The sequence below is a fragment of the Pteropus medius genome, unplaced genomic scaffold (assembly GCF_902729225.1).
Source record: "Pteropus medius unplaced genomic scaffold, Ma_sr-lr_union100, whole genome shotgun sequence".
Lineage (NCBI taxonomy): Eukaryota > Metazoa > Chordata > Mammalia > Chiroptera > Pteropodidae > Pteropus > Pteropus medius.
The window spans coordinates 7,553,833-7,576,650 of NW_024340701.1; the positions used below are offsets into that span (position 1 = coordinate 7,553,833).

General features: G+C 53.9%; 1 protein-coding gene across 2 annotated transcripts in view; it reads right to left on the reverse strand.

Moving 5' to 3' along the window:
* Positions 1 to 3,643: 3,643 nt before the first annotated feature.
* GLIS1 (GLIS family zinc finger 1) overlaps positions 3,644 to 22,818 on the reverse strand; it is a 213,711-nt gene continuing 194,536 nt past the window's right edge. The window contains exons 6-12 of one of the 2 annotated variants that reach the window (XM_039886593.1): positions 21,226 to 21,336; positions 17,418 to 17,550; positions 15,855 to 15,959; positions 12,447 to 12,600; positions 7,668 to 7,846; positions 6,857 to 7,024; positions 3,644 to 4,490 (exon numbers count right to left, since the gene is read on the reverse strand). In XM_039886593.1, coding sequence (XP_039742527.1) covers positions 4,333 to 4,490; positions 6,857 to 7,024; positions 7,668 to 7,846; positions 12,447 to 12,600; positions 15,855 to 15,959; positions 17,418 to 17,550; positions 21,226 to 21,336 — 1,008 coding nt within the window. In that variant the 3' untranslated portion in view covers positions 3,644 to 4,332. The remainder of the gene's footprint in view (positions 4,491 to 6,856; positions 7,025 to 7,667; positions 7,847 to 12,446; positions 12,601 to 15,854; positions 15,960 to 17,417; positions 17,551 to 21,225; positions 21,337 to 22,818) is intronic. The other variant, XM_039886600.1, reaches the window with a different exon arrangement.

Consider the following 22,818-nt stretch of genomic DNA (forward strand, 5'->3'; position numbering starts at 1 on the left):
CGTAACAACGTTACCTAAATTCTAGAGAAGCCATACGCACAGTTCTTTGGGTGGACCGACAAGATGCGGTGGACAGAGTGTAGCTAGGGACCGGTAGGTCTGGGTTCTCCACTGCCGGTCACTGAGCTGCTCTGTAAGTTGGGCCTGTCTCCTCAGGACAGGGCGACCAGCTCACAAATACGCTGTGGCCCTGCTGCGCACGAGGTTCTGTGCAGACAGGCTCCTGTCTCTCCTGCTCCACTGAGAGGTTTAACACACAGATACTGAGTACCTGCTGCATGCCAGGCGCTGTTCCAGGCGCTAGGCAGTGGGCAGTGAGGACAGACCAGGACCTGCCCTCACGGGGTATACATTCTAGTGGGAGACTCCCCAATCCGTTCCCTCCACAGCAGTGCGTGGGAGGGGGTGTCCTCAGTATAAATCTGATGTGTCCCTCCCAACGATTCCCTTGCTTGGCGCCCCATTCTCCATGGGTTTCTTCATCTGTGAAGTGAGAAGGGGTGAAGCTGGTGGCCTCAGGGGGCCCTCTCAGCCCTGATGGTCTGGCTCAGGGGGAACTCAAGGGCCAGCAGGAACAGAGAATTAGGAAGGAGCAGGAGTCCCTGGAGGGCGGAGCCAGGTATGGGGAATCCCTGGGCCCTGCATCAAGGGGACCCTGGGCCAGGCCACAGGGACAGAGGCGGAGGTCCTAATGCCCACTCACCCCAGACCCATGGCAGGGAGAATTCAGGTTGAGGAGGGGTCGCTTTGCCTCAAGGCCTCTCCCAGCTGCTCTCTTATAGGATGTCCCCTGCCTCAGCCACCAATGCTCTATGTTGCCTTGCGCAAGGCACTGTCTGTGTCTGGGTCACAAAGAATTAGGGAGGCTGAGGAAGGAGGTAGCAAAGAAAGGAGAGTAAGGGGAGAGAGAAGAAAGACGTTCTTATCTTGGATCAGACCTTGCACTTTAAAGAGGATAAAGGAAAGAGAAAAGGGAGGAGAGAGACAAAGAGAATGAACTGGGAGGGCTGAAGAGAAGGTGGGAAGGAGAGACTTGGGAGAGGAGAGGGAGGGACAAATGGGTACCCGCAGAGAAATGGTAAGACAGAGAGAGGGAAGGTCGAGCCAGAGAGAACTGCAGGGGGGCCAGGGCGAGCAGTGAAGGAAGGCAGAGAGGGACAGGGAGACAGAAGGCAGAGGGCCCCCGTGGAGACAGAGGTGAGGCTGTGGGGAGCTGGGCCAGTCTCAGCCTGAACTGGACAAAGGCTGGAGTGGCTGGCTTGGAAGGGCAGCATGGTCACCTGGTAGGCCGGGGCACTGTCCTTGCACCCTGGGTCCCCCTTGGGGGCCCCTAGGCAGACTCATCTCTACTCCTTTAAATGCTCTGCCAGGCCTCAAGGCTTGGCCATCCCCCAGGAGCTTGCCAGGTGAAAAATATCAACCCCTCCCACCTGACCCCCAGCCTTCCTTGTATGAACATAGACAGTCACATCTCCTGCCAATTAGGGGCAGTAATCACTATGCCCTCTGTGAAGGCATGGACTTCTGCTGCCGTCCTTGGTGATGGTCGGAGCTCAGGAGGGGCTGTGCTGTCCTCTAAATAAGGAGTCAAGAAAGCACTGGCTGAGAAGGAAGCTCAGGTCCGGTCCCTCAGCTGGTCCTACCCCAGAGGCCTCGCCCACTGCCGAGCTCACCTTAGACTAGGAGAGAGACCCAGAGGGCATCAGGGCGTCAGGGCAGGGGTGGGGGTGGGGGTCCTAAATGTGCCAAGAGGAGGAGCAGAGGCTCAGAGAGACCCCGGCAGGGAAGGGGCGCAATCACATTTACAGCTCAGGGTCACGATGAAAGCTGCTGCTTCCTGACCCCTACTGTGTGCCGGGCTCTAGGAACCTTTGTCTCCAGCTCCCTTGTCTATCTTTACTCTTTCTTTGTCTCTTTGTTTCTCTGCCTTTGTCTCCTTTTCCCCCTCTCTCTGTCTCTCTGAAATTAAATGCGATCCAACTGCCAGCTCTCTGTGTGTTCTGCTCATGGCTTGGCCCCTTTCATTATTAATAGAAATATGTCTTCATTGTACAGCTTAATTCTGCTTATCTGGAGTGGATTAAGTGCGTACAATGACATGCAGTATTGATTCCTGAGCATCCTTGTTAAAGGAATTTTGCCACGACTTAATTAGTTCCATAAAACCAGTGGGGGATGGGACGGGACAACAGGAGGGGGTCTCGGGGGCCTGGGTGGGAGTCAGAAGCCTTGGGTCCTCATCCCAGACACTGATGTTCTGGGTGACATTAGGTCAGTCCCTCCCCGCTGGGAGCTTGGACAGGGCCTGCTCTGGGAGGGTAGGGCTGGGAGAGAATGTAGGAGCCAGGTTGCCCTGAGTCTGTAAGGGGTAGGCAGTGCAGTGGGTGAGAGAGCATGTGCTCCAGAGCTGAAGGCTGCGGGTTCAAATCCCAGCTCTACCACCCGCTGGCTGTGCCATGTGGGCAAGTTACTTAACTTCACCTTCCTTCAGTCTCTGCATCTGTAAAATGGGGTAACTGTCAGGCTCTGGATCTGGCAGGAAACAGATGGCCCTTTGACTGGGGTAGTTGAGAAGAATGCAATAAAGGGACCACATACAATGGTGTAGGCAGGGAGCCAGGCCAACCAGGGACAGTGTAGTGCCCTGCCTCCCCTGAAAGCAGGAGCGATTTGCCCCCAACCCATGCCTGAAGGGGTGGACAGGAGCTGCTCTGGGGAGTGGGCTGTGTAGAGGGCCCCTTGACCTTCAGTGGAAAACACAGCCTGTCCGGGAACCCTCCCTTTCCCCGTCCATCCCATGCTAAGCTCATAATTGCCAGAGCCAGCCAGGAGCCAGAGGGAAGGAAGCCCCAGTCACAGTCCCCAAAGGTCAGCTCTGCACCTGAGGGGTGGACAGGAGTTGGAGAGCTGAGTCACATGGAGCACACGCAGGCCTGGCACAGAGCTATCTCGACATGGTTAGGTGTGATCACAGCCTCCCTAGATTATGGGGAGCGACCAGGTACGGTTCATGGGTTCTGTCACCATATGGCTCAGTGGCCTCTCTGAACCTTAGTTCACCCCCTTCTAAAGAAGGGGGTTGACTAGATCTTTCCATCTCACTTTGCCTACCTAACCCAGCCATGCGACACAAAGAGGGGATAGAAAGATCCTCCACACGGCTCTTTCCAGATCACGGGAGGGCCCGACAGACAGTAGGATGCAGTGAATTTGGTCTCCCTTGCTTTGTTTTACTTCAGCAGTGACAAGGCAGGAATTTTCCTTGAGAATTTTTTTTACCAGGTGACCTTCAGGGTGATGTAGTGAGGCACAAAACTGTCCAGGGCACCTGCGCAAGCCTGGATGGTGAGTCTGTTCCTGGTGCTGGACAATGGGGAGGGAGACAGGCAGAGGAGGGTGGCAGCCCCGCGGGAGCCTTGGTGCCCCCAGTACTGACCTCCTCTCCTCTCCCTCCCTGGCTATGGGATGCGACTCTGCACAAACGGCGTGCTCTGCACCCTGGCCGGCCTGTAGGGGCCTTGCCTCTGCCCCACGCCTTCTGGAGGCCACTTGGGCTCTGTCCCTGGAAGGCTTGGACTGCCCTCCCACAGCCTGCCCTGTTTACCCAAAGCCAGGACAGAACTGAAGTACGTTCTTCCACCCACTGGGAAGTCAGAGCAGAGAGCAAAGTTCTGGGTCAGATAGATCTGGGTTCCAATTTCAGTCCTGGCCTTAGACTGCCTTTTGGTGAGGTTCTGGGACTAGTACTGGTATCTGTGAGGCCCAGTGCATGCGGCAAGGGCTACATGACAGAGGCCATGTGACTCAGGCACCCATTCCCACTGGAGGAACCCAGGGCCCGAGCTAGTCTCCACGTGGCCTTCTGAGCCCCTCACACTGGCTCTGTTACACATTCCTCCACCGTTTTCCTGATTTCGGCCTCTAGGCTGAATCACTAAGCAGAACCAGGCCCCCAAGTCTCATTTCCAGTTTTTAATGTTTTTCTTGTAAAACCAAAAATATAAAACTCGCAGGGGAATGGAAAACAATTTCTGTACATTTTATATACACGAGGTCTGTGATTTTTAAAACCACTGGGGAGAGAAAAGGAAGACGACAGTCGAGGGAATATCACAGGTCACGGACCCTGACAGGTACCTCCGAGTGCTCGGCTCGGGCTTGGATGACTGCTTTCGGCCAGTGCTGGGCGGCCGCGGCAAACCCGGCACCCTGAGTGTGTGGAGAGCTTTGGTCTGGCTGCTCAGGCTGGGTGCTAGGAGGTTGGGAAGATGCGGTGGGTGGGCAAGGCAGCATCTGTGGTGGAGGGCGGACAGGCAGGGGCAGGGCCTTCCTTCAGGTGTCCGTGTAAATGGAGGGGATGTGACTCAGGCAGTGGTCAAAGGCTCCGTTGGGGAAGAAGCTGCAGTCCTCGGGGCCACTGGACACGATGTCTTCAGATGGCTGTGGTGGCAGCGCTGTGGGACATGGGGCCTCAGCCAGGGCCTCGTAGCCTATGGGTGTAGTGGACGGAGGGGACAGAATCCGGGCTGGAGAAATCGGGGGCTATGCCTTGTCATCTCTTTCTGGCTTCCAGATACCACCCTCTCGCCCAGGGTCCCTCCTCACTGCGTCCCTTTAGCAGGGCCTGCTCTAAACCCTCTGCCCTTCCAGGTAGGGGAGGTGGGTGGTTGGTGGGGAGAGGCTTGGGAGGAGGCACCCTAGGCCTTGCCCTTCCAAGGGGCCCAGGGCAGCTGTGAAGACAGGCACGTGCTGGCCTGGAGGGTCTTTTACCCAGTGCTGGACTGGGGCAGAATGTGTGAGAGAAGGGGTATGGAGGTAGCTTATCGCAGCTATTGCCCACAGGGGCTGGTTCCCTCCTGGCAGAAGGACACTGCCCACCCTACCCTTTCAGGTTCCTCTACCCCACCAGACATAAGAAACCCAAAGAAGGGGGCCAGCACTCACTGGGCACTTATTAAGGGCAAGCTTGGTAAAGCCATATTTCACTTAAGCTTCGTAACAATCCTAGGAGGCAGGATTCATTATCCCATTGCACAGCTAGAAGCCAGGCTCGGAGAGGGCAAGATACTTGCCCAAGGTCATATTGCTGGTAAGTGGGGGAGCTGGGCTTCGAACCCAGGTCCATCTGGTTCTGAGACCCCTGGCTCTTCCACTGGATGTGCTGTCTCTGAGTGGAGTCTCTGCACAGAGGCCCTCAACCCGGGAGGGGCCTGGAGAGGCTGCCTTGTCCATTCCTGGCCTTAGGGCTCTGTGCCTGAGCTGTTGTCATGAACTTCTGTAGCCTAAGACAGGTGGGCCTCAGTCTTCTCATCATGCAGTGGGATCAGGCTGAACTGTTCCTGAGGCCCCAAGACCCCACCTTGTCAGCCTTGTGTCTTTTCTCAGTTTGGTGTGGGCAGCAGAGTGGGACCTGGAGTAGGCACTGGATGCCGGGCTGCCATTAAGACAGCAGGAGAGAAGGGAGGCCTTCCTCATGTGGGGGCATGGAAGCTCCTTCTTATCCCCTGAGAACTATTTACTTTAGGCTTTGCTGCTAAACCAAGAAATCCTACCTTGGGCTGGCTGGGGCTGGGTGGAGGACCAGGCAGTAAGAGACAGCTGTGCTAAGGACAGCAGCCTGTGCCTAATCACACACCAATCCATGTGTGTGCAAACATAGAACACACCCACCTGTCCCTGCTCACCCTGTGACTGGGTACATATCTGTGTACCCAAAGATAGGGTCATGGAATGGGGAGCACACGTGGGTGCACATCATTGGGGTCATGGGACAGGGAACGCAGGTGTGTGCACACAGACGGCATGAACATCAGCACAAGTGCAGTGTGAGTACGTGTGTGTAGACATGAGCACATGTGCCCTGCGAACTCCTTACACTTGTGGGACTCACACTGCTTGGAACCCACCTGTGCTGGCCCCACACACACATGCACACAAAGATGTGTCCCACAGACACGTGAAGAAAGAAGAGATACACAGACATGGGAGCATGTGTGTGCACAGGAAACATGGGCCCACAGCTTTGTGTGTGCGCATCGAGACGTGTGGCCTCGATGCTTGTCCCTACATCTTTATCCCTCTACACTCAGAGCTGCCCAAGGGGCCTCTGGGACAGGGTCTCAGGCTCCCCTTTGTTTGGGGCCCTCATCCTACCCAGGCCTTGTAGCTTCCAGCTGGACCTAAGCCCTGGGGCTTGGCCTGGGGAAATCAAGGGAGTGTCCAGCCCCACCCACCTGTGCCCTGCTCTGACTAGGGCCGGCCCTGCTGATCCTAGCTTGACTCTACCATGCACAGCCCTCCTCTCTCACTGAGCTTCTCCACCCCAGCCAGAGCATTACCTGGGGAAGGCCCAGGGCCCTGTAGGGGACATAGACACAGCACAAGGAACAAGTGTGACCTCTAGGCTCTGTCCCTTCCTAGCAGTGTGGCCCCTCTGGGCCCCAGCTTCCTCATCTGTTAAATGGAAGTCAGTGTTTGTCTCATTCCCTGCTAGATCCCCAGTGTCTACAACCATGCCTGCACATAGTAGGTGCTCAGTAAGTATTCGAGGGAAACATCAACTAGACTGTGAGCTCCGGTCTGACTCCTCTGTTCTTCAGAAACCTGCCAGAGTCCAGAGATGTATAAGCCATGTGAGTGTGGAAGAAACACTGACTTTGGAGTCAGGCAGGGTGCGAATCCCCGTTCCATAGGATCCTGGGACCTGTCTGAGACTTTCATTCCCCTTCCATAAAGTGGAGATGACTCTGCCTCGTAGGGCTGTCCCAAGGCTGTGGGACAACGTGCATAAAGCACCCAGCACAGGGTTGGGCCTTCGTAGGTGCTCAGGGAAGGGAAGCATATAGAAGAGGCTTACCTGTGGCAGGTAAAGGTGCAGTGAGGCTGTGATAGCCATTGGGCCGCAGGGGGTTGAAGCCGTGGGCCTCCCCGGCCAGGCCGTCCCCGCTGGCTGCTGGCTCGGCTGTCCGGTAGCAATCGCCATAGGGGAAGCAATTCTGGATGGAGTGGAAACTGCCCTGGTACCCTGCCGAGGGAGGCCGCAGGGGCTGCATTTACACAGGGAAAGGCCCAGGGCAGGGAGGAGACCGTCCCCACTGTGCTGTTCACACCCCCCCATTCTGTCCTGTCCAGGCATGGTGGGTGTGACCGAGAGAAGGAAGCCCCCAGGTTGGAAGGGGACAAAGGTCCTGGGCCCCTCCTCCCAGTTGTGCCCTGCACGGGGAGGGGTCTGAGGAGGCGGCTTCATAAGGCTGTGCCTGACTCAAGCGATTTGTGGCAGTTGAGAGTGAGTGCCCTGAGGGAAGGGACTGCTGGCCCTCTACCCGCTCCCCCTCTTAGATAACCATTCACTGGCTGCTCTGCCAAGCAGCAGGTTGTTTCCTGCCTCTGCCAACGCTGCTTCCCCTGCTGTTCCCCCTGCAGGGAGAGCCCTTTGATGCCCTATCGATGAGACAAACTCTTTTTCACTGCTCAGAACAAATTTCCTCCAGAAAGTGCTCCTGACGAGGTGAGTTGGGTCACCTGACTCTGTCTTCCTCAGTGTGGCCCTCAGTGCTCGCTGTCATTCTGTTCCCCATCTGCCTCCCCTTGGTTGGTGTCCCATTCCTCTTGGGGACCCTAGCAGGAGCTGGTGTGTGTATAGGAGAGGGCCCCTGGCCAGAGCTTACCTTGCGGGCTGGGCAGAGGTGGGGGTGGAGGGTTCTGGAAGGGTGGATAGGGTGGCTTGCTGGGGAGCGTAGGGAAGGGCTGGCCCCCTGGAGAATGGCTCTGGGAGGATGGTGGCAGCGGTGGTGGCCCAAGCCCCTTCAGTGGGCTGACCATGGGTGAGAGGAGGCCGGATCCCAACCTGAAGAGAAGAGAGACAGCCATGAGCAAGATGGGCTCTGGGGGCTGCGGGGGCCAGAGGCATGGCTACCATGCTTGCTCCCCTCCAGCAGTGGTTTGCTCACTAGCTGACCTGCTCTAACTTGCAACAGTAAAGTTAGAAGAGGAAGATTTTATTTCTGATTATTTTCAAACTGGAATTAAATTTTAAAATCCTTTGGGCTCTAAAAAAAAAAAAAAAAAGCCTTCTATTTGGTATTTAGGACTGACAGTCAGCAAGAAACACTGTTATAAGCACGACCTCTGGAGTCCACAGAACTGTATTTAAAACTCCGGGATCTGCTCACTGGCCACGTGATTTTAGGCAAGATGCTTAATGTCTCTGAGCCTTGGTTTCCTCGTAGGGTTGCTGTGTTCTCTTCCTGACACACTGCAACTCTTATCACCCAGGGCTAAATACCAGCCACCCTGCTGGACCCCGACACTAATTCCGTGTCTGGCCACTTGGAGGACAAACCCAAGATCAGCCGCACTGAAAGCCGTGGCAGTTCCTTAGCAGAAGAACGTCCCACGGCATTAACGGTCGCCATTCGCTGAGCCTCCACCTCACCCCAGGCCCCCTGAGAGATGTTCCTGTGTCCTTCTCCCAGACAGGAAAACCAAGGTTCAGAAAGGTTGCCTAAGTTAGTCCCAGCCACACAGCACTGACATATATAGTTATGGGGAGGGTAAAATAAATAAAAAGCAATGTAGACAAAGCACCCAGTGTGTCAGATATATTAGCTACTCTGTGAATCATCATTACTATGAAGATGAAGGAAAAGAAAACTGGTAGGTAGGTCTGATGTCCAAGCTGGCTTTCATTCTCTTGCACAGTACACTTTTAGTGACCTCTGTCTCCATCCCCGGGCATCTCTCCTCCTCTTGCATACATCTTGTGATGGGAGACTCACCACCTCCCATCATACAGAGCCTGAGGGGAAGCAGGCCTGAGCCTGTGCTCTCTGGAAGCTCATGTTCTGAAACAAAGCTGCAGCGGCTGAGCTGTGCCATCACCCTGGACCCAGCCGAGCCCGGGTGTGCCATCTAACCAGAATGCACTTCCCTGTCGACCACGTTCCTTCCTCATCCTGCCTTCCTGGGGGTCTGTTCACAGGAACCAAAATGATCCTGGGGTCAGTTGGACTTGGGGGCCCTTGCGACCAGGCTGCAGGCTCTTGGCCTATAAAACATTTATGCACATTGCAGAAAGGAGAGAGCGAGAGTTCGGTCTCCATTTTCTTGTTTGCATTTGTGGATTTGCTGGACTGTCCACATTAAAATATACTGCAGATGTCAATGTCACAGCTACAGGTGACCTTTGCAGGCTAAGCATGTTACCCTGGCCCATCCTCCAAGATGTGAGGTGTTCGTAGACGGATCGGTGCCTCTCTTTAAGGAGGCAAGACTATCTTGAAACAGGGATAGGAGATTTTGGGACAGGACAGTGGCTCCATGTCTGTTCCCTCCAACTTGGGTGTCCTGCTGTCACTGCCTCCACTGCACTGTCACCATTCATAATGAGTGTGCTGAAGGCCGCAGAAGGAGGGGCTCTGCTCTGGGTCCCTGGTCCCTAGCTCAAGCCTCTAACACCCTGGATGCATGCATCAGTCTCCTTAAGTCAATGAACTGAATCCTCCATGAATGAATCATCGTTACCATCATCTTTAATGCTTTTAGGGCTGTCAGGTGGACCAGGTTCTTTCACTGTGCTCTGTAAACCGTGGAGGGCTGTGCACAAGCTGTGTGCCCTCATAACCAGTTCTCCTGGCTGAGGCTGCGCCAAAGTGTGGCCAGGAGGGTGGATCTTCCTTCAGGCCTGCTGGGTGGTGCCCGTCTGCCTTTTGCCCACCCCAGCCTGGCACCCACACTCCAGCTCTTCCCTGATTTCCTGTCGGCCCTCTCCCCTGTAAGCGCCTTTGGAGAGGGCCAGGTGTCGGTCCTCTCAGTCACGTGGTGCTCAGCCCTGGGCCTGGCACACAGCAAACAGCTGATAAGTACTAACAAATGGGTTTCTGAATTGCTCTGCCACAAACCCCGGAGATTAACGGCACTGCAGAATTAAGGAGAACCAGATCTGAAGGGGAAAAAACATGCATTTCCAAAGTTTGTTTTTCCTGTCTCAAACCTGCCATAAATTCACATTTGCCACCTTCACAGCCAGTGAAATTAAACAGAACACGACTCTCTCTGCAGCAGACGTGAAGGCTGAGGTTACGCTGCTCTACCTGAACACTTTAAAAGGAAAAAAGATCATCTGGAGCTCCTCTTCTGAGTCATGCAAATGATTCTTAAATCAAATATTTTTGCTTCAATTTGAACCCATAAAAATTAATATAAAACCTCACTGGCCTGGCAGACTGGGGGCTTCATACCTCGTACGGGGCCGAGGTAAAACACCACCCTATTCGGCGTCTTTCCTGAGCCAGAATAAATAAATTTGGTCATGAAGTCAGGCCCTCTTAGCATATTTTTGAGTGAATCAGATAATTCTATCGAGCTATTTAAACGTCCCAGCAAACCACTGGGGAACTGCGAGTGGCCTTCCCTGTTGACTTTGGCAGGAAGGGGGGAGGCTGAAGGGGAGAACTTTCCCCCACCAAACCCCTTCTCAGGGGCTGAAAAAAGAAACCCATTCAAGCTGGGCCTGGGCCTGGTGTCAGGTGTGAGGGCCCTTCTCTCTGGCAGCCCAGAGGAGCCTGGGCGCCCAGCAGCTGAGACAGCGCGGTTGGGCAGGTGGGCTGGGGGGTCCATCTCAGTCTTGTCATCACTCTACCTCTCATTGCAGAAATTCTTGATGGGCACTTATGCAGGCAGCAGGCAGGTGATGAATGAGGCGGAGTAGAGTACACAGGCCCGAGCGGGGCGAGGCCTCTGGTTTATTTTTCTTCGGTTTGGGCTGGCTGGTGGGTGGATGGGTGGGTGGGGGGCGGGGCGCTGTGCCCAAGGGAGCTATATCAGGTGACACGTACAGTATCAGGCACGTGCAGGGATCTTACTACCTGCCTCCAAGAGGGTATTTTAATGTACACCTTACAGAAGAGGAACCGAGGCTCGGGGAAGGCTTGGTTTTCTGGGTCTTCCTCTGTACCCCATCAGGCTGCCTCTTCACGGTTCTCTACCCACTCACAACACAGTCTCACCCCTGATGGCCTGTCCTCTCTCCACCAGCCAGAGTTTCCCTAAATCCTGCTAATTCTATGTCACTAATGCCTTCTGAGGGTATCTCCTGTCCACATGCCAGCCCTGGCTCAGGCTGCGATTCACCCCACATTTGAGGCTGCCCCCAGCAATCTAGGCCCATGCTGCAGGGTGCATGTTCTCACCCCTAAACCTGCCCATATCACTGCTTAAGACTTTTCAGATGGAGTCCTGTCACAGACCTTGTGATCTGGCCCTGTAACCTCTCTCCTGAGCTTGTCACCCCACACGAAGGTTCCTGTTTCCTAGAACACACCAAGTTCTCAGCACGCTTGCCGACACGTGTTGCTCCCTTCTCCCAGCCTCTCCACTCAGCCAGCTCCTACTTAACCTTGGAGGCTCGGCTTAGCAAAAGCCCAGGAAGCCTTCCCTGCAATCCTGCCTCACTGCACGGGGTTCTCCTCTGGGCTTCCTGTCCCTTCTGCTTCCTTCCCTCAGAGCACTTGCCCTGCGTAGTCAGCCCCTGCAGCTGTGTCCATCTCCCCTCCTCACAGGGAGCTTCTCCAGGGTTGGGGTCATCAGGGGCCCAGGGCCTGCACACACCAGGCACTTAACAACTGGATACTGAATAAAAGGAGAGCGAATAGCAGGAAGAGCCCAGTTAGGAGCAAGAAATTTGGTGATGAAGCCAGGTCAGCCCCATGCACAGGCAGGGCAAAGCTGTGGCCTTGGGGAGGAAGGGCAGGGGAGGAGGAAGGCACTGGGGCAAAGCCTTGGCGAACAAGTTTGATCAGTTCTTATGGCGATAAGCAAAAGGGGCAGGCAGTAGGGCGAGGAAAACAGATTTCGGCAGCATTAGAGGCCAGCAATTAGCACATTCACCATTTCCAGCCAATTAAGTGGCCACGATGGGAACCACATTGAATGTAGGAAGAGACTACCCCTTCCTCCAGTGATCCTGCAGGAAGGGCTCCTGGACAGCTCCGGCAGGCCTGGCAATGGTCACAGCTGCAGTAGCTAGAAATGGTGAGGAGGGACAGGTCAGAATCTCTGGAGTGGGCAGTCTGCTCACCAAATGCACGGTGTGAGCCACAGAGAAGCTAGAGTGAGGCTCCCAAGGAGGCCTGGGTGTGGCAGCCCAGAATGCAGGGGTCAGGTGGGGACACAGCATCCTCCTAGGGCCACCCCGACAGAGGAGGAGAAGGTGCACAAGCTGAGGCATTAAGAAGTCTGGGTGCCAATATCATCTACCTATGAGGTACCAGTGAAATCGTGCACAGAAAGAATTTGGTACAGATACAATACACAGGAAGTGCTGCCTAAACAATGGCTAATTTCATTATCAGTAATAACCATTTAGTGTGCGGGATGCCTGCCCTCACCTGCCTCTCATGCAGGTGCCTGCTTGCTGCCTTGAAGGAGGGCTAGCTTACTGTACATACCCATCCCTGGTGTTCTCAGCCGTGGGCAGAGGGGAGAGATGGTGGGAACTGGTGGTGGCGTCCAGTGGGTGGTGCCTGGATGGGACATCATGCGTGGGGGGCAGGATGCCTGACGCGAGCCCGTTATGGGGGGTGATGGAGCCAGGATATACACCTGTAGGGAAGCAAACAAATATCGCTGGGCTTCGGCCACTCCCTAGAGATGGCTGCAGACGACCCAGGAGCTATGCGTCTGCTTATGGGAGAGAGAAAAATAAGAAGGAGAACCAGCAAGGTTGTGTAAATAGAAGGTTAGGGGCCCAGACAAAGGAGACGATGATTCTACTCTGCTCTTTTCATGCCTTGGCTGAAGGGTTATGAGCAGGGCTGGGGCCTACCCTGATGGCAGAGGTATGACAAGGGGCTGTCAGAGGCTGGGGGAGTGTCTGGCTCTGGTGTGTGTGTGTGTGTGTGTGTGTGTGTGTGTGTGTGTGTGTGTGTGTACATGCATGTGTATCGAGGCAGGGAAGTTGTATGGAGCAGGCTGCCTCAAGTCTCTGGGGAAGTTCTGGGAAAGAAGGAGTTGTTTACTCTGTGTATTCCAGGCAGGGATCCTGGAATGGAGAGAAGCTTGAGAGAAGCAGACTCTAGTTCTAGAAGGCACCTGCAGGTTGATACTACCTTTTATCACCTTTTACTCCCAAGGGTCTTATTTTTGTTAAGAAGGTAAGCAGGCTAATGAACCAAATGGGGACACTAGGTCAGAGTCAGATGTTGCTCCAGGGGCCAAATAAGGGGTCTGAGTATAATTACTGAGGACAGTGGTCCCCAAAGGCCTTCACCAAGGGACCCCAACTAGAGGGGAAAATAAACTACTCTAAGACTGGAGTCTGAGATGGACACAGCAAGAATTGCAAATTTCAGAAATTTCCTATTTTATCTTCTTTACTCCTGCCATGTTTATTTGAATTTTAATAGAAATTGATATCATTTTCCCAGAAATCGATTCATCAAGCTGGTGCCCTGAGAGGACTCTGTGGACCTGGGGGATGTGCCCAGAGCTGCACTGATGCAGTGTCCACTTTGATTTTCTTAGCTCATGCTGGACCAGCTGTTACATTCTGAATTATCATTCTGGTCATAATAGATCCAGACCCAGTGCTCTTTACCACCTCATGAGGGCCATCTGAGAACACATCACACTTTTTTTTCATAGACGAGGTAAAAAAGGGACTTTTATTTCCTCAGGTGGTTGGGGTTCCAGGGCTAGCCCATCTCAAGCTGGCCCCTTTGGCCCAGGTCTGCAATTCAAGGAGCTACTACAAGGAACTGAGCAGAGCTATGGCAGGGATTGCAAGCTCAATGTCTTAGGTGACATGGCAGGGAGCAAAATAAGTAAAACTGCAAGAGTCAATAATAGGGAGTAGTGAGGACTGTGGCAAAGTGGAGAGACTGTGCTCCTTAAGGCCTTTACATTTGAGCTGTTAAAAAAAAAAGTGAAATACTGTGCCTCGGAGAATAAACAGTTTGCAACCCTTGGCCTGGAGTTAGAGCAGCAGATATCCTATGAATGGATTATATTAGGTGAAATTCTACTCTTTAAAAAAATTTTTATTTTTCAATAAGAGTTGACATGTAATATTATTTTATATTAGTTTCAGGTGTACAGCATCGTGGTTAGACATTTATATAATTTACGAAGTGATCCCCTCAATTAGTTTAGTACCTACCTGGCACCATACGTAGTTATTACAATATTATTGACTATATTCCCTATGCTGTACTTTACATCCCCACGACTAGGTGAAAGTCTACTCTTACAATAAATGTGTGTTATTAACAACAGTTACTGTTGATTAAGAATATACTGTGTGTCAAACTCTTTTTCCACACTAGTTTAACCATCTCGACAACTGTTCACAGGGGAGATAATACGACCCCATTTTAAGATGAAGAAGCTAAGTCTTAAGAACATCAATGATTTGTCAAAAGTCACACAGTGGGCAGCTAATTAGGCTCCTAAGTGATACCAAGAGAAAATCACTTAAAGCCAGGTCCAGGAAATAGCCTGGGGTTCCAAATCAGGCTGTGGCCTAGATGTCTGGCTAGGGTCTTCCGGTTCAGGCTTCACTGCAGGATGGCTGAGACCCTAGGGCTCTGAATGGGTTCCTGAGGACCCTCTGCCTCTCAGCCTCAGTTCTTATCCTTCGCTGTCTCAGGGACCTTTGCTCCCATGGCAGCAGCTCCCATACATCTGCCCACTGCCTCCCTGTACCACAGGTTCCTCCCCAGCTTGGTCAGGAAGGCACCGGGGTGGGGGGTGGGGGGGCGGGATTTCTGTGGAAGGAACTGGCTCAGTGCTGCTCACAGCTTGCTCCACTTACTACTCTCGCTAGCACCGCCTCACCTACCAGCTTGAACCAATCTGGGGGCCTGACAGCTCAGAAGGCCTAGAATCCTAATAAATCCTGCTCTGTCTCCCTCAGCCATGCTGACCTCATGCCTCTCACATCCTCACTGCCCATCATGGTGCCGTGGGCCTTCTAAAGGAGGCCTGCCAGAGAAGCTCCTGAGGGTTTCCTATGAAGAGAGCTGGTCCTTCCTGATGACAGACAAGCTCCCGGGAGCTTCCTATAGTTAGACAATGAAAATTCGATGTCACTCTCACCAGCTCCTCCCTCACCCTCACCCCTCTGTTCGGGACTCTTATGTCCTAACACCACTCAAATCCGTTCCCCTGCTTTCCCCTGCCTTTGCCCTGCCCGGGTCCTGGTCCCTGCCTGTACCACCCCGAGGACAAACAGATGATGGGCGTCTGAGTGTGCAAAGTAGGCATGTTGAACACGTGAAGAGACAATGGATACAATGAGGGAATCACCACATCGTGAGGGACAGAGGGAGTAGGGACACCACCGCGTCTGCCGGCCTCTCCCCAAACCACTTCAGGCTGTAAATTGGCATCATCAATCATCAGCTGTGAGTGCTTAACCTCCGGCCCTAACATCTGTTCCTAACTGAGCTTCAGGCATCTGCCCAGAGGCCTGCAGCAGAACCTGATGGCCGAAGCTCAGGGGGTTCAGGACTCCTAGGTTTGCCTGGCTGGTCCTTCTCTCCCCGCTGTGCTGGAAGCTGCTCGAGGACAGGGAAAAGAAAAAGCATACATGCATGTATTTTATGAGGATTATGTGCGTTAACATTTACATGTACAGTCCTTAGAATGGCTCCTGCACCTGCTCAATGGAGGTTGGCTGTTGCACCATTATAAGATGGATGGGTACTTACTCTTCTCATTCACCATGAGCAACAACAATAATAATGATAAAATCATCAGTCACATTGGGTTTATATAAATGATCACATTTGTTGTCACAGCAGGTCTTGATGGGTGGCGGACTGAAGCTCAAGGCAGAGAAGACACCGCTCACTCACCGTCAGAGCAGGCCTGGGCGGGCCTGTTATTACCCCAGTGCTGCCTCATCAGCGGTGCTGCCTCAGTAATTTTGTTTCTCATCTGTAGCATGGACTCACTGTGGGCTGAATGAGATGATGTTTGTAAAGTGACTGGCCCAAGGTGGTTATTGCTGGTTCTTGCCCCTCTGTTTGGGACAAGTCCTGGGCTGGTATCTGGAAGAAAAAGCTTCAATCTGCTGCTGACTTCTCCTGATGACCTTGGGTCAGTCCTTCTCCTGAGACCTCCCAGGGTAAAAATGATGGGACTGCAGGACCCCCGCCCCAGGGCGGCCTTTGCTAATCAGTCATAGCCCTCTTGCCTACTGAGCCTCGGAATCTTTCTCAACACAGAACTCCAAGCAGTACGGATCTGGCACTTGAGATGCAAACCTTCGTCCCTGGTCTAGGTCATCCCTGTGTTCCCTTCTGGCCTTGCTATTTTAGCAACTCTGACCCTGTAAGAAGCAGCCCCTGGGTGGAGGGAGAAGGGTGTGGTCCCTCCACCGTGGACCCATCTTCCTGGGATGTCCTTGCCTTTGTGGCCTGTCTGAGCACACGCCCTTGTGAAGGGCGATCTGGAAGAAGGGCAAACAACTTCTCTTCTCAAGGCTGTTTTGGTAAGTGCTTTAACATAGTTTGAAATCTGCTGCTACTTTAATGCTGAGAGGAAAAAATAAAAAATTGGAAAATAAAAAATATTTAAAATGGTTAGAGTAATTCAAGAAATCCCAGAGGGTGGGAAGAGCTTTCTGCTCTGATACTGTGGTTTCTTCAGGGGGAGGGGAGGGTAGAGCACAATTTTGTCATCTGGAATCTACAGGTCACACTGCCCTGATCTGGGCTAGATTCCTAAGCCACAAGGCCAGGAACTCCTGCCTTTGTGGCTCACGGCTATGGGGAGGGACAGACAGGCTGCCTCAGCTTGACCAGAGGCTCTGGGTGTCCAGCTGGATAGGTCTGTAGGGACCCATCTCTGGGCCACAGAGTTTAGTGATGAGCTGGAAGTGATGATGGCCAAGCTGCCCACCTTCTCAGAGCTTGGATTTTCTCCTCTGAGGCAAGGGGTCACGGTGGGGAGCACATGGGACTCTAAGCTGAGGCCCAGGCCTGAACATTCAGGCAGGTGCTGGAGGACGCGAAGGAGCTACCTCGGTGAAGAGGACAGAGAGGAGGCTGGCAAAGTGTATACAGTGGCTTGGAGGCAAGAAGGAGTATAAGGTAATCAGGGAACTGCGTCCAAAGTGCCAAGTATGGACCCGGAGGTCACCAGGAGGTACGTAGTCCCCGTGAGGCCTCGGAGACCAGGCTGAGAGGAGCCGGGGCTTCTCCCCATGGGCAGGGGGAACCACAGAAGAGGGTGAAGGAATGTATGCCTAGTAAAGATAAGCTGCAGAGGCAATGAAGCCCAGAGGAGTGGGCGTCCCTCAGCGAGTGGTGCCTATGTAACCCCTGGTGGCCCACAGAGTTGTCTTCCTTCAGGGCTGGGTGGCAGTGGAAGGGCCCTCTAGGCTGTGTCCTAGCCCTGCCACCCTGCATGCATACCTGGAAGCAGCTCCTGGCCTAGGGTGCGGCCACCCTTCCCTTCGCTGGCAGCCAGCTGTGTGGACGCATGGAGCTGCTGCAGGGCCAGACACTCGGTCAAGACGTCGGTCTCAGTATCAGGGCCCGTGTGCAGCTGAGAAGCAAGCACAAGGAGAGAGTGTGTTAGCAAAAGACACCTGTCCACCCACTGGCAGCCCTCACTTTAGGGGACGAGGCAGGAAAGGACAGTGGCCCTAGGGCAAGACCGTTCACCCTGCTGTGCTTCAGTTCCCTCATCTGTAAAATGGAGCTGATTGTGTACACAGGGGAGGTTGTGTTAGTTCAGCTCTGAAAAGCAAATGCTAAGGCGAGATTGAACATGCAAGGATTTTAATAGAGAAAGTGCCTGTGTGAAAGAGCTAAGCAGTCTGGGAGAGCCATCAGACCAAGTCAGAAGTCTGACCTAAGAGAAGGAGGGAAAGAAAGAGGAGGTTGTGCTCTGAAAGTCTAGGAAACCAAGGGGTCCTCAGGGAGCCAAAGTCTGCTGTAAGTTAGGGGCGTCCTGTGTCTCCTGGGATGGGGCCTTGCCTCGGCATCCCTGCAGGGCCTGCCACACTTAGTTCCTGGCTGGGAGCAGCCTGCAGGAGACATAGCCTCAGCACAAATGCTGAGATGGGTGTCACAGTGCAGCAGCTGGGGCTAGAGGTCTGTGAGGCATGTTCTCGTGGCTGCTGCAGAGGGAAGCTCATGCAGTGGGAGTAAAATACAGTAGGTATGCAGTGTCTTTCCCTCCTTCTACTACCTGTCCTCACTATATTTTTTCTTTCCTGGCATCAGATATGGGGGAAATAGTCCAGGGCTAGGAACGAAAGGCCTGGGTTCAAATCCCACTCCATCTCCTCTTACTCCCTATGTGACACTGGACTAATAACTCAACCTCTCTGTTTCTCCCTTCCCTGCATGTAGCAACAATAATCACCCCTCACCCCAGGCTGCTGTGAGAAGTAACGAGATGATGGGTATAAACACACTTGTTGAATGTGTTGTGTGAGGGCTGGCTGACTCTAACTGGCCGAGTCACACATGGTCACATGACAGGGGGCACACTGGAGCAATATATGGACACCTCAGACCACCTTCGCCTCTCCAGATGGGGCCAGATAGGGACAGGGAGGGACTGGTTGGGGCCCTAGGGACACCAAGTGATGAGGGGACATATGCCCTGATGAGAGGGGCCCCTTCTCCCAGGGAAATCCCAAAGCCTGACTACTAGAGCACCTGAAGATAGACTTGTCCATTTTGCCTGGGACAAAACTAACCCAGAGAAGGCAAGAGCCCTGTCTCACGTCACACAGCAGCCAAGAGTCAGCCCCAAGGGTTTTTCCACCCTCCCAGGCCAGAAGGGCCAGCACCTAGGCTTGGGGAAGGCATGCCCAGTCTCCCAGTGGGCTCTTAGCTCCCTGACCCAGCAGCTGTTTTCCATGTAAATTAAGTTTCTGGCAAAAGAGGGCCAAGGCATGCCTTACAGACCACAATGTCGATCGGATTAGGAGCAGCAGGAGAGGAGAATTAAGGAAGAAAAGCATTTCTAATTCTCTCTGAAATGCAGCAGGGCTGCCAAGGAGCTGTCATAATACAAGGGTCGCTTTACCCAGAAAGATACATCATCCCCGATGGCTCTTAATGGATGCTTATTGTTGGGAAGTTTGCAGATCTGCGGCCCCAGGTCCCTGGGGCTCATTGTGAGCCAAGCATGGGGCCTGGGAAAAGCAGGGCAAGATTCTGGTCCTCGGGCACCAGTCTGCTGGGGATAGAAGCCTCCCTGGCATGGAGCCTGGGCCGTTCCCCGTCCTGCTCAGGCCCCTCAGCCTGAGAGTGGTCGAGAGAACTCAGGCCCTGGAGACAGATGGGTCTGAGATAAGATCCTGGCTTTGTCACTCCCGTAGGGCACAACTCTGGGCAGATTTGTGAACTCTCTGAGCCTCAGTTTCCACATCTCTAAAATGGGAAAAGACAGTGTCCACTTCCTAGGGTGATAGTGAGGACTACATGAGATACAGTCTGTGAAGCACTAGGCTCGGCCTTCCCTTCTCAGGGTGAATGTGGATGCGGTGTTTTCACTGGCAAGTTCGTGGCTCATGCTTGAACTCCGTCCTTTCCCTGCTTCACTGCTTCCAGTGGCTCCCACTGCCACAGGATAAAGACCAAAGTTTTAAGCCGTGTTGTCCCCTCCCCATCGTTGTCCCCACTGAAGCTTGCTCGCTCCAGCACCCCATCTCTGTAAACCCCCAATCCCAAGGACTGAGGCGGTCTGCTTTCTCTAGCCTCTAGGCCTTTCTCTGCTTTTTTCATGGCTGTATCCACAGCTTAGAACAGTGCTTGGAAAAGAGGTGTTTCATAAATCTCACCAAGCAAATTGATGGGCTTTTCCCACAGTCCTCCACTGTCATACCAATGGGCTTGGAATTTTTCTTCATTTCCATACCTTCCCAGGCACTCAAATACCCTTGCCCCCAGTGGTCCTCTGGAGATGTGGGTTAAACCCAGCAGGGTAGGCTCTGCCCCAAATTGTAGTCCCTGACCCTCCTACTGTGCTGGGTCCCTAGGCAGCTCACATCTTGTCCCAAACAGAACCTGCTGCTTTCTTAGATCATCTGTCCTGATGAAGGGGACCACCATCTACCCTGTCCCCCAGAGTCTGACACTGGTGCTCCTCTGCCCCTGCCCTGCCAAGCCAGCTCCTTCTCTTCCCCTTCTGCTCTGCCCCAGGTCAGCCACCATCATCTCTCCTGCTCCCCAGCAATGGCCTCCCTGCCCCAGATTTCCCTCCAACCTCCCCAACCCATTCTCGAAGATGCCTCCAGAGCCATCTTTCAAGGTGACACGTCCCTTCTCTACTTAAGACCCCTCGACGGCACCCATTGTCCTTGGGACAGCCCGAGGTCCTCTGCAGGGCTTTGGGCCCTGTCATGTCCCACCCCTCCCCCTCCTTGCCTCGCCGCTCAGCCTCAAGGCAGGCAGGCCGCCCACTGGGCCTCGCACACAGTGTTTCAAGCTTCAGTCACTCTCGGGGGTATACTCTTCTTACTGTCTTCATCTGCCCAATGCTTCCTCCTTCTCCAAGACTTACTGACAAAACGCACCACCTCTTGTTTTGAGCTTTTACTTTCGCCGAATACTGTTCCAAACCCTTAACATATATTTTACTCATTTAATCCTCATGGCAACCCTTTAAAGCAAGACCTTGATTGCCTCCACTGGACAGCTTAGAAGCATGAAGAACGAGGGCAGTAAGAAACGTGCCAAAGCCCCAGGGGAGCCTGTCAGGCTGGCTCCAGAGCGCACGCCGCTCGGCCCTACTGCTGCTGGTGTCATTTCTTCCATGACCTTCCTGTCCCCACCCTGATGGGCTAAGGCCCCCTTCTCTGTGCCTTTGACTATTCTTTGCATATCTCTGTTGCAGTCTTTATTATATTATACTAAATTGGCTCTTTATGTCTGTCTCTCACCTGTCAGGTTCCAGTTGGAGGTGGGGACCATGCTTTTCTATTTTCGCATCTTCATTGACATCAAACATTTACTAAACAAGCCACGGTGAGTGGGCAGGTGAATGGGAGAGGAGGTAGATGATGTGTCCAGCTGGCAGGTGTGGGGGAGTACATTCAGGGGACCCGTGGGAGGCAGATGGTGGACGGTGGACAGTGGCATCTTCAAGCATGTGAAAGGGTGAATGCACCTAAGGAGTGTGGGTACCTGGCTTGATGCTGGATGGGCAACTGGGAGGCCAGGGGGTGTTTGCAGACGTGGGTCCAGAAGCGGGGCGTCTTACCTTCTTACGCACCTGCTGCTCTTTGGCCGAATGGGCCTTCACGTGCTTGCGGAGGGAGCTGGGGTCTGTGTAGCGCTTGGAGCAGCCGGGGATCTGACAGGCATATGGCTTCTGCAACATGAGAAGGGCAGAGGTAGGGCGAGTGAGGGGCCACCTGCCAGGCCCAAGGTCCTGCTTGTGACCTGCAGTGGGGAGGATGACTGCACGAGGGGCAGGCTGCAGGCTCGTGCCCTGTCCCTCCCTCCATGTTCCCGGCCAGGAGGGGTCTGACTCAGCCAGTCGACTCACGGGTGCAGGGAAGGGGAAGGTGCCTGGCCTGGTATCAAAGGAGGGGGCTTGTATCTTCATTTCACCCTTACACGGGGACCTCAGGAAAATCGCCTCCCCTCTTTAAATCCCACTCTTCTCCTCTGCAAAATGGGGCCAACTGAGGATTCTTCTAGCTCTGATACTGGCTCTGAGAAAAGTATACCCTTTGTAGCCCAGAGATGCAGAGAAGCAGTGAGTGGACAAGGAGTGAAATGAGTGGCTGCCTTGGAAATGAGAAAGAGAAGGAGAAGGGAACAGAGAGGGACAGCATAGGGCAAGAGGGGCATGAACATGGGGTCTGGCTGGAGTACAGCAGGAGCCCAGGCTGGGAGTGGCTGGCCACACCTGGCAGGGACACCAGAGTCCCCAGACTGCTCTCTGGTCCTTGCCTCGACAATCATGGGAGGCCAGAAGGGAACTGGGTCTCAGACAGAAGTCTGGGGAGGATAGGGAGCTGTACCCTTTGTGTCTCTTCCCCTTGGGGCCCCCTTGCCCTCTGCCTCCCTCAGTTCCTGCCCAGGCCCCACCCGCTCTCTCTGCCTCCAATCTCCCCCCACACTCATAGCCAGAGAGCCTCCCTCACAGAGCTGTACACGCTCTTACCTTCTAAACCCTCCAGTACTCCCTGATGCCCTTGGATACAGCCCATCTCTGGCCACCAAAGGCCCTTGTGACTCGGGCCTTGCTTAAGTATTCACTCCTCCCCCTGCCCCTGCCTCTAGCCCTGGTCACCTCCTCTCTAAGCCCTCTTCACCTCTTCTTCCCACCTCTACCTCCTGGGATTCCCATCGGCAGCACTGTCTGACCTGTGCTGCTGAGTTGTCCGGTGTCCTTCTCTAGCGGGTAGCTAGTCTTCCTTGGGGGAGGGTCCCTTGATTCCTCTCAGGTCCCAGGGGCTGGCCCCCAGGGCAGGGGCTCTGTGGCTATAACTGGATGCTGAGCTCTCCCGCAGAAGTTTCCACAACACCCTGCTTGGGGACTACAGCTGCTACTGGGGCTTGACATCCCTGAGGCTTCCTTTTTTGAACACGTCTAGTGGTTCTGATTTCTCTGGGCCCTCGGGCCCTCGGGCCCTCTGGCCTCCAGTGACTGTAAGGGATAGGAGAACGTTTGGAGGAGGTGATACCTCTTGGATTAAGAACCAGGGATTGCTGTGTCCCTGCCAGACACACCCACATGGAACTACCCCCCCCACTCCCCAACCTCAAGGTAACTGTCCTGCAGACCGAGGTGAGTTTGGTCAACCTCGGACCCAGGGACCTTCTGGGAAGAGGGAAGCAGAAA